Source organism: Chiloscyllium plagiosum, chromosome 24, assembly GCF_004010195.1.
Source record: "Chiloscyllium plagiosum isolate BGI_BamShark_2017 chromosome 24, ASM401019v2, whole genome shotgun sequence".
In the NCBI taxonomy this organism is placed as follows: domain Eukaryota; kingdom Metazoa; phylum Chordata; class Chondrichthyes; order Orectolobiformes; family Hemiscylliidae; genus Chiloscyllium; species Chiloscyllium plagiosum.
The window spans coordinates 38,089,585-38,104,723 of NC_057733.1; the positions used below are offsets into that span (position 1 = coordinate 38,089,585).

Genomic DNA, 15,139 nt, shown 5'->3' on the forward strand with positions numbered 1-15,139 from the left:
TGTCGCTTGTCAGTGTTAGTAAGATGGCATGATCTTGTTTTTAAAGTCTAATACTGAGGTCTTATATTTTAATTTCCAGATACTGTACAATGAATGAAATGAATCTGATGAGCCCTACATCCAAATCAAACTGTTTTGTGTATTTTATCACAAAGCTCTCTCGAATTGCAGGCCGAACAAAATATATTGGATTTCAAGGAGGTATGTTGAACAGGAAAGATGGCTGCTGTTTAGCATTGGCACAGTAGCCATGTTTGGTGCAAACTGGCAGGATTTATATGTCATATTTGATGCAGCAAGTAAAGAAAGATGTGGCGCAGGAACAAGCTACATATGTGTGTCATGTAAACACTGTTGTTGTCATCAAAAAACCAACTGCTTCACTGCTGTCCTTTAGAGAAGGAAACCTGCCATTCTCACCTGCTCTGGCCTACATGTGACTGTAGACCCACAGTGATATGGTTGACTCTTAATTGCCCTCTGGATAATTAAAGATGGGTTAATAAATGCTGATGCCTGAAGCCTGTGAATTTTTTTTTAAAGAATTTAATATTTGCACATAAATCTTTACGTAGCAGTAACATTCTGTTGCTGCAGTATGAATATAGGAGCTGACCAATGAGGGCAGATCTACTTGCACCTCAGGGGAGTGGATCAAAGATGCTATTGGAGGAGAGGCACCATCCTGTTTGTGACCACGTGTGAAGTATCAGGCCAACTTTCTGGTAAAGTCCCTCTTCTTAAAACCAATTGGCTGAAAATACATAGCAAAGCAGTCAGCATAAGCAAAGAGAGCATATAAATTGGTGTTTATTGTTGTGGCAACACTCTTCAGTTTTGATGTGTATCTTGATTACTGTGCAGGCCAATGGCTTTCCGTCCACATTGATGATATGACCGAATCAGAGGAGATGACCTCCGATCTATCTGCTTTCTATAACACGACTATCAGTGGACTGTTTGTGAAGGCTTTGGGTGCACCAACAGGTAATTTATTGCTTATGTCAGTCTGAGTTGAATTATGTTTCTTGCATTGTTGTAACAAGGAGCATGTTATAAAGTAATAATGTGTTGAGATGCTCAGAGTAAAGCTGTAGCAATTTGCAAATGTAAGTTCCTCTCTGTTTGCTGTCATTTTGATGCACAGTCATTGGTTTTTTAGCTTCTGTAATTCATGCAGAATTAAAAATGTTTGTACCTGATGATGCAACACTTTTGTTAGCTTTCATAACATAAGAATAAGATATAGGTAATGTTGTTCTCAAAGATTGGACAGACATTTATTGCAGCTCCCGATAACTTGGATATATTTCAATTATAGACACGTCAATGCTTGGGGAAATACTAAGCTGCACAATTACAAACAATAGCACACATCTATCAGTGTGTCATGCTTGAAGTGGCCCAAGTATCATGGAGTCCAAGATGTTATATACCATCAGATCACATGCTATGGTTTGGTGATGATATCATGACTATGTCTGTTAAAAGTATACTGCATATTACCTGTGTGAGACATCACACAATGTATACAGCTTCAAAAGAACATTTTGATGTGAAGGAAATGATTCCATCCCGGGCCATCTCTCCCCTTCAAAGCTATCAACACATCACAAAGACATACTGCAACTTTAAGAGAGAGTGAGGCCTGTGCTTCCTATTAGACTGTTGGGAAAATGCAGGTAAATTGCAGTGTGAGACACAGAACAGATCTTTGATGAAACTGGTAATTATTAACAAACACAGAGAATGCAGAAGAAACTCAGCAGGGCTGGCAGCATCTGTGTCAGATAGTATAACCTTTTCCTCAGTACCTAAAGGGGTTGGAAAACAGTGTTTTGTGTTTTTGAAAGAGGAGTATTGAGGGGAACAGATGGTGTCGAGGCCCAGTGCAAAAGACAAAGGGATTGCTAATTGTGGTGGGAGAGAATTAGAGATGTGAAACAGTGTAAATTACAGTGTGGCGCAAGTGAGTACTGCAGATCTGGAGATTAGAGTGAAGAGTGTGGTGTTGGAAAAGCACAGCAGGTCAGGCAACATCCTAGGAGCAGGAAAATCGATGTTTCCGGCAAAAGCCCTTCATCACTAAATTACAGTGTGACAAGGAGAAAATGGGTCCCCTCCATGTGGGAGAAGAGTAGAGGATAAACAGTCATGGGACCAATGGATGTGGGGCGTGGAGGAAGAACGTTAATGTGAGGGAAATAGAGAACAGATATCATGTGAAGTTATGGGATTTAGTACTGAATCCTAGAGGCTATAAAGTATCTGAGCTGAAAATGAGGGTTATTCTTCCAGTTTGCTTTGAGTTTGGATGGAACACCGTTGCAGGCTCAGACGGAAATGTTAGCCCTGGAGCTGGTGGTTTATTGAAATGGCAAGCAACTGGGAGATTGGGATCATTCTGATGAACAGTGCAGAGCTGTTATGCAAAGCGATAGATATTAAAATTTCTGCCCTGGGAGATAATGTATTCATCTACTTTGGGTCATTTTACTACATTAAGGATGTCACAGTAACTTAAATTGATGTAATAAAAGTACTGCAGTGTTTAATTCTGAACCCAAAGATAATGCATAAAAGCCTGAAGGAACTGTAAATCAGGGACAAAAATAGAAATTTCTGGGAAAACTCAGTGGGTCTGGCAGCATCAGTGGAGAGAAATCAGAGTTAACATTTTTGGTCAGGTGACCCTTCCTCACAGATAGTAGAGATAGTTTTTAAAAAGTGTATTAGTGACCTCTGGTGGCAGATAACAGAGGTGCGACAGTTCAAATGGATCCATTAGTTGCCGTTGTCAGGTAATTCAGACCAGAACCGTAATTGGTACCTTTCATCTACGAAGTGTTCATTTAAAATACAAAGACCAAAAATGTGTCGTATTCATTCTGAGCGTATGACCATTGGGCACTGTAAATTCTGCAGTATCTAGACTCTACAAATCTCTGCTTTTTCCTTTAGAATTTGATGAGCAGAACACAGATCGAGAAGGTGATGGAAAAGTCAAGGTATAAACTAACTTATGAAAATTTCGTACTGCAGAAATGTTTCTTCAATGTTATTAACCAAACATGAATTAAAAAAGGAACAGTTTACAGCCATTGTAATGGTGCATCGTTTGAAGTTGGATGTTACTTGTGAAATTGTACCATCATAAACCATCCATAATGTTCAACATCAGAGGTTGAATAATGGTAAATGCTTCTCTGTTAAAATGTTTCATTCCAATATTTTCTCCTCCAAATCCAACAGCACTGATTATTTGAAATAAAGGCTGAACATGTTGGAGAAACTCAGCGGGTCTGGCAGCGTCTGTGGAGAGAGAAAAAGAGTGAATACAATATTTCGAGTCTGGTATAACTTAGCTATTCTGAAAAAGAGTCATATCGGGCTCGATATGTTGAACTCTTTCTTTCTTCATTGATGCTGCCAGACCTGGTGAACTTCTCCAGTGCATTCTGTTCTTTATTTCAAATTTCCAGCAGTATTTTGCTTTTATTATATCACTTGTTCTCTATATAAACGAGTACTCACCAGTTACCCTCAATTAATGTGTAATAAGCACTTGCTCATTTGTTTCACTCAACCTCTGGCAATGCTGCCAGAGCCTATGGGATCATAACATAGGGCGCTTGGAGATAATTACCACCACTTTCATAAAATCAAACTGAAGGATTTTCCCACACCATTGACTGACAGAGTTGTACAGCACTGAAACAGACCCTTCGGTCTAACTTATCCATGCCAACCTGATATCCTAAATTACTGTAGTCCCATTTACCTGCATTTGGCCCATATCCCTCTAAACCTTTCCTATTCGTCTACCCATCCAGATGCTTTTTAAATGCTGTAATTGTAGCAGCTTTCACCACTTCCTCTGGTACTCATTCCATACATGCACCACCCTCTGTGTGAAAAAGTTGCCCCTTTCAATCTTTCCCTTCTCACCTTAAGCCTATGCCCTCTAGTTCTGTACTCCCCTACCTGGAAAAAAGATCGTGTCTATTTACCCTATCTGTGCCCCTCATGATTTTATAAACCTCTGTAAGGTCACCCCTCAGCCCCTGACACTCCAATAAAAACAGTCCCAGCCTATTCAGCCTCTCCCTATAGCTCAAACCCTCCAACCTGGCAATATTCTTGTAAATCTATTCTGAAACCTTTCAGGTTTAAAAATATTGTTGCTATAGCAGGGAGACTAGAATTGGATGCAAGATTCCAAAAGTGGTCTGACCAATGTCTTGTACAACTGCAGCATGACCTCCCAACTCCTATACTCAATGCACTGACTAATAAAGGCAAGCATACCAATGCCACTTAAGTTTCCAGACATAATTCAGTCCCTCTAATGCTGCAAATCAATTGATCTCCATGACTCACTAAAATCTTATCCTCAGGTTTTGATTCCTGAGGAATCTTGTTTATTTGGGTTTTTCTAGATACTTGTTGCAAACAGATGCAAGGAGCAGTGACAACAATTCACTGTCACAATCCACTTTCCTCTATGTTGCTGACTTTGGCTGAGTGCGAATCCGCAAGCAAGTGGCCCTTACTCATTGGGTCAGATGTGGCTCAGTGTAATATACCCAGCTACCTTTCCCCCAGCCACACCCCTACCCCCACCCATTTATCTCTCATTCCCCTTCCCCCTCCTCATTCCTGATGAAGGGCTTATGCCCAATACATCGACTCTCCTGCTCCTCGGATGCTGCCAGACTGGCTGTGCTTTATCCAGCACCACACTCTCGACTCTGAATCTCCAGCATCTGCAGTCCTCACGATCTCCCAGCCTCTGGTTCAGAACATTCTGGGCTTAAGTGCCACTTTAGTGAGTGAGCATCTCATCAAGGGTGACACCTCAGCGTGTAGCAAGGAAAGAATGCTGCTTTGTCTGAGGCACTGCCTTTCAACTGAGCTGTTAAATCGAAGCCTCTCGAGATAGAAACAATCAGGTCTTACCACCCATTATGTGGAGGAGCCGGTGTTGATCTGAGGTGGACAAAGAACACCAGGTTATAGTCCAACAGGTTTATTTGGAAGCACTGCTCCTTCATCAGTAGTTGTGGAACAGGATCATAAGACACAGAATGTATCGCAAAAAATTACAGTGTCATGCAACTGAAATTATATATTAAACAATCCTGGATTGCTGTTAAGTCTTTCTTCTGTTAGAATGGGTTGCAGGTTTTAGTTCATTAATAGGTAAATCCCAGAACTTCTTTTAAGTCATATTCTCAAGACAACTTAAAAAATATGTGAAATCTCAGCTCAGACAATGCTTTAAAGCTGTGAGGTTAGAGTGTGTCTGTATCTCAATTTTGAGTCAGACTGGTTCTATTTCCAAAGTAGGAGTTTACAAAATATTACATAGATTGACTGCCTGAAGATTGTGCACTTGTTGAGTAAAGTCATATATATCTGCAAATATAATTCTGCAAATGAAAATTCTCCCCATAGACTTATATGTGTGTGTGTGTGTGTGTGCATGAGAGAGAAAGAGAGTGTGATTGTGCACATCAGAGAGTGCGTGTTTGCGTGTGTGAAAGCTTGGTAAAGTGTATATGTGAGTGTGATGGAATATCAGCCTGTGAGAGGGTGTGTGCATGGGTGTGAGTGTGGGGTGTGAGTGTGTATGTAGTGGACTGGGGTCACTTTTACTGAGACATGAACCCAGTGTCCCAGTTGAGACCATCCTCATGGCCACCAGCCTTTGCTTGGCCATTCTGCATTGTTGGGTATCCCGAAGTCTGTCTCATGCACGCACACACACATATAAGTCTATGGGGTAAATTTTCATTTGCAGAATTATATTTGCAGATACATTTGACTTTGCTCAAAAAGCAAACAATCTACGGGCAGTCAATCCATGCAATATTTTAAAAATTCCTACTTTGGAAATAGAACTAGTCTGACTCAAGATTGAGATACAGACAGTCTCTAACCTCTCACCTTTAATGCATTGTCTGAGCTGAGAGGACCCTTTTTTTTTATAAATCCGTAAGATATGTTGAGAATGTGACTTCAAAGAAGTTCTGGCATTTACATGTTAGTGAACCAAAACCTGGAACCCATTATAAAATATGAAAGACTTAACAGCAATCTAGGTTTGTTCAATATATCATTTCAGTTGCATGACACTGTAATCTTTTGCTATAAATTCTGTGTCTTACGATCCTGTTCCACAGCTACCTGATGAAGGAGCAGTGCTCAGAAACCTAGTGCTTCCAAGTAAACCTGTTTGGACTATAACCTGGTGTTATGTGATTTTTAATTTTGTCACATGTTGATAGCCGTGGAGGAAAGTCTCTGAAGTACTCGATAATATTTACACTTCAAACCACATCATTAAACCATTCCGTTGTTTGTGTGACCTGACCATCCCCTTTGTAGTTGGATGGACAGTTAGTTTGCGATGTAAGGTGATGCCAACAGTGTGGGTTCAATTCCTGCACCGGCTTAGGTTATCCTGAGGGATTCTCTTCCTCCCCCTTGCCTGAGGCCTGGTGACCAGTCACCTCTCTCCCTGTCTCTCTCTTTCTAATGAAAGAGCGCTCCTCTGGGATGTTGGAGACTTTATGCTCTCCTCAGATTGACAATCATGTTTGCCTCCACTCCATTTCAGAAAGTAAAGCATGTTGAAGGTGCTGAGGGTTTGCAAAGTGTGACAGAAATGCAAGCTATTCCTTCTCTGTTTCTTCTGGAATTTACTTTTTCTTTTGTAATTGTTTGTCAACAGGCAAAACCAAGCATTCTCAACACAACATTCCTGTTACAAAGCTGCACACAGAGTGCAGTGAGTAAAATACGTGATGGGGACGATGGATCCAGTCGAAATACTGACCGTGTTCAGGTCCTCCTGGATCTCCTGAGAGAAGAGGGGGAGTGTGAGGGTGAGCCTGGACACTTATGTGTTATTGAAAAAGCTTGCATTTTGTTAGTTCAAATTGCCGCTGTAACTTTAATACCGGTGCCAGACAGTTTCAGTCTCACATTGACATGGAACATGTATCATGTAAATGGGATGTTCAGTCCAGTTAACTTCATGGAATCTCCCTGTCGTGGAAAGTCCAGCTCTGACACTCAGTTTACACTGCACAAGCATAACTGGTGATCATTGTAATGCATCTTTATTTAATACTGTGCAACTGCTGCTGAATAATATAATGGAAGAATGGTAAGTCACAATCTTGTTGGTTATGTCTGTGAGCATTTGTAAAGAATTGTCATTGCTAAAGGACTCAGCATTATTACTAACTTGAAGGGTTGGTGTCCATTTCATGTCAGGTTGGTGTGTTGCTCTGTGAGCTATTTTTCACTCCAGCCTTGAAGAAGGATTATTACATTCCCCCTCTGCTCAGTGACTAATCTGAACGTTCCCACAGAGAGGAATGTGTAATTTGCTGCATCACACAGTTGGTTTGGCGGGTTAATTTGGAAGCTTTGGATGTAAATAACTGGCTCTGGGAGAAGCTGGCCAGTGATTCAGTTTGTTTTTAGTTGTTAGTCAGTTCTACAGTCTATAACCATGCAGCATAGACTCACATACTATCTGAGGGGTGATAACTGTATACCCAGTATCAATGCAGTTAGTTATTCAGTCTTAAGCCAATGTAATCTGTTAGCTTTCTATAATGTAACAAACAATTTCTTGTTAAGTCAAGTAACTCTTCTGCTGAAGCCATATTTGTGTTTGATCCTAACCATTTGATACAAGTAAACCCCGCGGACTAGTTTTACAAGAAGGGTTGGTGGCAGAAAACATAAACGAGAAAGGACCTAGCAGAGCCTGGTGTCACCTGCAGGCATCTCTTGCAGCACAGTTTGTCTTTCTGTAGCACAATTAGCATAATGAAATGTTGCAAGGTGCTTCACAGATTGGGCCTTAAAATTTACTTTTCCACCATTGAGCAAACGCCTTCTGCTGATGCAACACTATTTTATGTGTCATTTGTTACTGATCGGATCATATGCTGCTCCTTTTTCATTATCGTTGACAAACACATTTGGATTGATGTGAGTTTGGCTGTGGCAGAGTTAATATTTACTGCATTGCACAATTTTAAAGTGCTTTTGCACCAAGGCTGATTTTGTCCACATCAATACTTTGATATTAAAGCCGTGTGGTAATTGTCTGTGTTTGTGTTTTAAACAGCACAATTTTTGAGGACGGTAGCAGAGAGACTGACACTACAGCTGCAAGAACAGGAGGAGATATCACTAAATCCAAAGGAATGGATGTGCAATGAGGCTAAGAAAATCAGCGCTCTGCAGGAGGGTGGCACATTCAGGTAGCTTGCTGAGCTGTGTGGGGTTCACAATATTGGTGGACCTTCTGCTGTAGGTGATAGTGGATTACATTCAGAACCTGTACCCCTGGACCAGAATGCAGCAGCCTGACCTGTGATTCATCTTCACATTCACTCAGGGTCTGTGCCAACTCTTATTGCTAAGAAAATAATCGGTGCACCACCAGTGATTTTTTTTTGTTAACTGCCCCTTGTTCATGTGAAACAGAACATTTACTGGAAGATGGTATCTTTGAGATGCCTTTAAAGAGAATGGCAGTGATACCCTTTAGTAACAACAACAGAAACTTCTGGAAAAGCTCAGCAGGTCTGGCAGCACCTGTGGAGAGGAATCAGACTTAACGTTTCCGGTCGAGTGACCTTTCCTCAGAGCTGGACCCGCAACATTACATCTGATTTCTCTCCACAGATGCTGCCAGACCTGCTGAGCCTTTCCAGCATTTTCTGTTTTTGTTTCCAATTTCCAGTATCCACAATTCTTTTGGTTTTTATTCCCACTTTTTTAGTCTTCAGCGCAGTGAGCTGAAGGATAGACTGGTTAATTGATGGGGGATTGCCTTCCAAGTAGACTTACTATATTCCTGTTAGTATAGATTAGTATTCCTTTCCCCTTGTAATTCCCTATTTGTCTCACTCGTGGCGTTTCATTGCTGAGGCAGTGAACACCTATAAGTCACATTACTGAAGATAACCTAATGTTATCCAAATGTTTGTGCTCAATCTTTATTTACATTTACAAACTCAAATGTTCCTGTCTAGAGCCACTGAGTCTTGATGGTTACCACCACTGAACAAGAGAGTCATTCGAATAGACTAGGGATGTGATGGCCTCTACCCAGCACAGATGCTGGTGGGTGAAGGGGATGAGTGGAGGGACTATGCTGAAATTCAAATTGCTGGATGGGTAGGAGAGAGCAGTGCTGCAGAGCCATCATTTTGTGTGTGATCTGTGTCGACCAAAGGCCTGAGCCACATTTGGCCTTTTTAACCAACCTCCAGGGTTTGGTCATGAGGAGTAAGGCTAGGGTTTACCTCTTTCTAGGAGAAAGCGAGGACTGCAGATGCTGGCGATCAGAGTCGAGAGTGTGGCGCTGGAAACGGACAGCAGGTCAGACAGCATCCTGACTCACCTGCTCCTCGGATGCTGCCTGACCCGCTGTGCTTTTCCAGCGCCATACTCTCGATGTTTACCTTTTCCTCTCAGGTGTACAGCAGGTGTACCTGGGCTCTCCAAAAGGTGCCGGAGGAGTTAACGCCAGAAGGTCATGGCAGTGGTGACCATTTCCATGTCTCAGGCCCTGAGAAAGACTACCAACAGGGTTGTGGACTTGATGAAATGATGAGCAGACAGTTGTGTGAGAGAGGCCACTCCAACCAGTAGCTGACTGAGCGCCACAAATCTCACCTGATAAAACACTTCAACTGAAAATGAGATAGTTCTGCCCATATGTTACTTGGAACAGACATTGGATGGTTATTGCAAAACTCGGTAAATTCCTGGGTACAACAGATAAATATCAGAGTGTGATATGTGAACATTAAGCATTTGTAGAGAAAGTTTGCTGATGGACATTCTGTCCCACTGAATGGTTGCTGCAGTTCCTTGCATGATTTATTTCAGCACTTCGCACATATAAAAGGCTCATGATGGGGATTGGAATTCTATGCAGATCTTACCTCTCCTTTCTGAACGAGTCACTGCCATGCTGACAAAGATTTAAGCTGCATTGGCACAATATGGGAACTCCAGGCCCAATAGCTTAGGTAAAAGGGAACTGTATATTTGAAAATATAAGCACCATCTTTTTTATATACAACATATGCATTCATTTCCTTTTGCATCAATAATGTAGACACACACTCTGGAAATGCATTCAGAAGATGGTTACCCCAAATCTGGCCCTGATGATTTCGATCCTAGACAGAGACTATAACTTGAATCTTTTGGTGGATCGTAAAGTGAACAAAGAAATTAAACAGCTCTGGCTCAACATTTTTAAAGATACTCAGATACTGAGAGTATCTCACCAACAACGAAGCTCAGGGTAAGAATGCCTTCCATAGGTGGTTGTGTATCTTTTAGTGCTGCTAATTTGTACCATCAGGTGAAATAGATTTTATTTGAGTAAATTCAATTCATTTGTTGTGCAAAACAAAATTATAATTGGAAAATATGTTTTTTCTTTCTGACCAATTAAGTGGAAGTTTTCTGTCTTCACAAGATTCTGCAACACAAGAAAACCAGCTTTTGAAAGGGAACAACTTACACTGCATGAAAAAAGGCAATGATCAGTGGAACAATCAACTCGCACAATGTTTTTTTTAGATTAGATTACTTAAGATTACTTACCATTTTTAGATTAGATTACTTACAGTGTGGAAACAGGCCCTTCGGCCCAACAAGTCCACACCAACCCGCCGAAGCGCAAACCACCCAGACCCATTCCCCTACATTTACCCCTTCACCTAACACTACAGGCAATTTAGCATGGCCAATTCACCTAACCTGCACATTTTTGGAGTGTGGGAGGAAACCGGAGCACCCGGAGGAAACCCACGCAGACGCAGGGAGAACATGCAAACTCCACACAGAGTCGCCTGAGGCGGGAATTGAACCTGGGTCTCTGGCGCTGTGAGGCAGCAGTGCTAACCACTGTGCCAACGTGCCGCCCACCACGTTGTTGTGGCTTTCCATCAAATGTTGATTTTTCTTGTGTTTCTGTGTGTGTGCGCGCGCACACGAGTGAGTGAGTGTGTGTGTTTGTGTCCGCATGTGAGTGTGTGTATGTGTGCGCGCGCATGAATGAGTGTGTGTGTGTTCAATATAATTACAATGTCCTAATGTACATGGCATTGTTTTTCCGTTAGGCCAAAGACAGAGGAAATAACAGTCAGTCACAAAATGAATAAAGTTTGTGAAGGAATTTCCTGTGCTGCCCCTTTCAGCTGGTTGATCAAAGAATACATTGACCACTTCTGGGTTGAATTTCACTATTTGGAAGGTATTGCTTGCTTTAAACTCAGTTAATTAAAGTCTAATTTTTAACAATGATTAAAGAAAAGCACATGCCTTCACATGCCAGGTGATCAAACTCGACTGTTGTTATATGTTTGATTGATAACAAAATTCCAATGGTCTTTTTGAAGTTGTGGAAAACCTAATGTAAAGATGCTGCTGTTGGAGGAGTATGGTGCTGGTATTTGCTTCCGTATTTTATTGAGTTATTGAGACCCATGTACAGGCATCCTACATCTATCAGAATACATATACCGTTTTTCGCTGTTGTCTTGTGTATTAGATTAGATTAGATTACATTACAGTGTGAAAACAGGCCCTTCGGCCCAACAAGTCACATCGACCCGCCGAAGCGCAACCCACCCATACCCCTACATTTATCCCTTACCTAACACTACAGGCAATTTAGCATGGCCAATTCACCTGACCTGTACATCTTTGTGATGGTGGGAGGAAACCGGAGCACCCGGAGGAAACCCACGCAGACACAGGAAGAACGTGCAAACTCCACACAGTCAGTCGCCTGAGGCGGGAATTGAACCCGTGTCTCAGGCGCTGTGAGGCAGCAGTGCTAACCACTGTGCCACCGTGCCTCCCCGTGCCGCCCTGTGTATATGTCTGTCCGTTATCAGTTTCAGCATGGACTGTTAGTCATCCCCTTAATATATGCTGGGTGCATTAGTTTAAATGAAATCCAACCTGGATCCATTCTAATTTTACAGAAAAATTTATTTTGTCTCATTATTTATAATTGGCATTTCTAGGGAAAAAAAACTGACAAGACCTTCCAACATTAAATACGACCATAAGAAATAGGAGCAGGAGTAGACTGTTCAGTTCCTTGAGCCTGCTTCGCCATTCAGTGGGATATTACTTGTCAATGAAACACAGAATGCTAGCACACAAGGTGCAGCAAGTAAGCTGGAATGTTAACCCTGTTTTAATGGTTTTAGATGCAAGTCTTACTGCAATAGCACAAGGTGAGACCACCTCTGGAGTACAGTGAGCTATTTTGATCCTCTTATTTAAGGAAAAATATCATTTCATTTGAGACAGTTCAGAGCAGGTTCACTAGGATGGAGAGATTTTTTTCTGAACAATGGCTAAACAGGTTGGGACTCTTCTCACTAGAATTGAGAAGGATGAGTGCTGATCTCATTGAAGCATTTAAGATTCTTCAGGGGCTTGACAGGGTAAATGCTGACATTCCCTACTTGGGAGAGTCTAGGGCCAAAGGGCATAGCCTCAGAATAAGGGGGCACCAATTTAAGACTGAGATGAGGAGAAATTTCTTCTCTCATAGTCTTTGGAAGTCAAAGCTATGAGAACAGATTCCTTATGATCATTAGGATCTTAGTGGGATGTTGTTGAGAAAGATCTGGTTATTTAAATTCCTTCCATATATATTTTAAATAATTCTCAAGGTAATCGCATCTTTTCGATTTTACATTAATTACAAAAAAAAATTTAAATGCATGCGTAAAAAGGTGTTCTTTTTAATCTCGCATTCTTGGAATATGTAAAGAATTATGTATTCAAAATTCATTAAGACATTTGTGACCAAAGGGTGTTTTCACTGTGTGAGGGAGTTTCAGCTTGTGAGCAGGAACATCCCAAAGTCTGTCTGCAATCTCAGTGTAGCCAAAAAATACAATTCAGAATTTTCATCTGTACTGATCATGTAAATATATATCTTGCACTAATTTTTGGTTGTCAAAAGTGTTTTACAACTGCTGATTTTCTTTAAATGCCGATTACTGACAATTCCTCTTAGAATTTATATGTTTGATTGATATGCCAAAATTCTGTCTTACCAAATGTCTTGAATGTTTTTGTTACCTCTAGCCCTAACTTTTTAATACCCTCGCAGCCAGCCTTCCATCCATATCCTTTTTTAACCTATTCCTATCTCATAATTCCTTTTAGCTCAATACCTCCTCTAGATTCTCTGCATTTTCCTAATTCTAACTTCTTGTTCATCTATAATTTCAATTATGTATGGCTGTGTCTTCAGATGGCAAAGTCCTAAGATTGAGAATTCCATATATTAACCGCTCAAATACACTGCTCAAGGCACTACAAAAATGCCTTTTTTGTTTTGAAGAACTTGCACCTGTTGCTAAAGATTCAGCATGTGTTTTAGATTTTATTTGGTTCTGTATATGACTTCAAGGTAACATTAGAAAATATTCCTCACATTCAGGGACAGCCGACAGAGACAGAGCAAAAATGATGAAGTTTGTTGACAGTTTCAATGAAAGTAAACTTGGACAGTATCTTGGATGTCAAAGTGAAGATGCAAAGAGTGACCTTGGTCAGCGATACCTGACTGATTTCATTTTGATGACCATAAATGTCTCATCGTCTGCTGAAGTTGAGGTAAATCTGATAATACTTGTGAAAACAAAAATGCTTCTTTTATCTTTCCCCGCTAATCCATTTTAACTGGGCAGACAGAGGGCAACACGGTGGCAAAGCTACAGTGCCAGTTCGATTCCAGCATCAAGCGACTATCTGAGTGAAGTTTGCGCATTCTCCCCATGTCTGCATGGGTTTCCTATGGATGCTTTGGTTTCCTCCCACAGTCCAAGGATAGGTGGATTGGTCCTGCTAAGTTGCCCATTGTGTTCAGGGATGTGCAGGACAGGTGACTTATCCATGGAGATAGGGTAGAGGGTGGGTCTGAGTAGGATGCTTTTTGGAGGGTTGGTGTGAACTCAATGGGCTGAATGGCCTACTTCCACACTGTAGGGATTCGGTGACAATGTTTTACTTGAACTTCCAATTTCTTTACCTGTGTATGTCTTTGATATCCCACAGCAGCTGGAAAGATTGTAAATTAGTTATAAATCCCTCCACAATATGTATCAGTAAGGTTGCAGATTGTCCTCTCACATTCCTCAGTGAAGTGAATGGGAATCAGCACTTCATCCCATTATATATAGTACCGGAGTGATGACACCTCACATACCTCACCTCACTGGCATTAAGGGAACATTCAAAAGTGAAACCACTCATCTCAGGTGATAAATTCTGGGACTATTCTATCTGGCATTTTGCTGCAAATGTAAAATGAAGTGGTTTCCAATTAAAATGAGTGTCAGGATTGTGAGCATTATAGAACATCAAAACATGACAAGGGTGTGCTAGAAATGAAAATACTCCACTCTTAACCATCAGTGGAGTACTCGCATCTCGAAACAAAATGTAACTCATACAGGTGAAAATGATACAGGCAAAAAATATGAACTGAACACTGAGATTCCAAACTCTCTTCAGATGTATTAAATATGTTTATTATATACTGAAAAAGTGTTTCTTAATTCAACATGGTTAAAGGGTGGGACCAGTCAGTTCTGATAAGAATGCTGATCCCACATCACCCTCACTTGTTCAGGGAGAGGTAATGAACTGTTTCCTTTTCTATGTAGTGCAATCAGGGGGCTACTGATGTGGGTTAACATGTCTTTCAAAATTCATTCATGAGATGTGATTAGGCCAGCATTTATTACCCATTCCTAGTCACCCAGAGGGCAGTTAAGGGTCAACCACATTCTGTGACTTTGGAGTCACATTTAGGTCTGACCCGGCAAGGATGGCAGATTTCCTGCACTGAAAGTCATTAATGAATGACATAAGTTTTTAGGACAGTTGACATGGATCCCATTAGGCTAGCTTTTTCTTCCAGCTTTTACTGAATTCAAATTTCACCATTTGCTAACTTTTGGGATTCAAACCCACATCCCCAGAACATTAGCCTGGAGGCTCTGGATTACAGGCCTGCTGACGTTGCAACTACATCACTCATCTTCCCCCC

The 15,139-nt window shown here is 41.1% G+C and overlaps 1 protein-coding gene across 3 annotated transcripts in view; it reads left to right on the forward strand.

Annotated features, from left to right (window-relative positions):
• Positions 1 to 15,139, forward strand: part of LOC122562201 (E3 ubiquitin-protein ligase rnf213-alpha-like) — a 159,421-nt gene that overhangs the window by 92,302 nt on the left and 51,980 nt on the right. For all 3 annotated transcript variants that reach the window (XM_043714879.1, XM_043714880.1, XM_043714881.1), the window contains exons 37-44: positions 80 to 201; positions 865 to 987; positions 2,962 to 3,008; positions 6,737 to 6,890; positions 8,153 to 8,288; positions 10,160 to 10,351; positions 11,175 to 11,308; positions 13,526 to 13,701. In XM_043714879.1, coding sequence (XP_043570814.1) covers positions 80 to 201; positions 865 to 987; positions 2,962 to 3,008; positions 6,737 to 6,890; positions 8,153 to 8,288; positions 10,160 to 10,351; positions 11,175 to 11,308; positions 13,526 to 13,701 — 1,084 coding nt within the window. The remainder of the gene's footprint in view (positions 1 to 79; positions 202 to 864; positions 988 to 2,961; positions 3,009 to 6,736; positions 6,891 to 8,152; positions 8,289 to 10,159; positions 10,352 to 11,174; positions 11,309 to 13,525; positions 13,702 to 15,139) is intronic.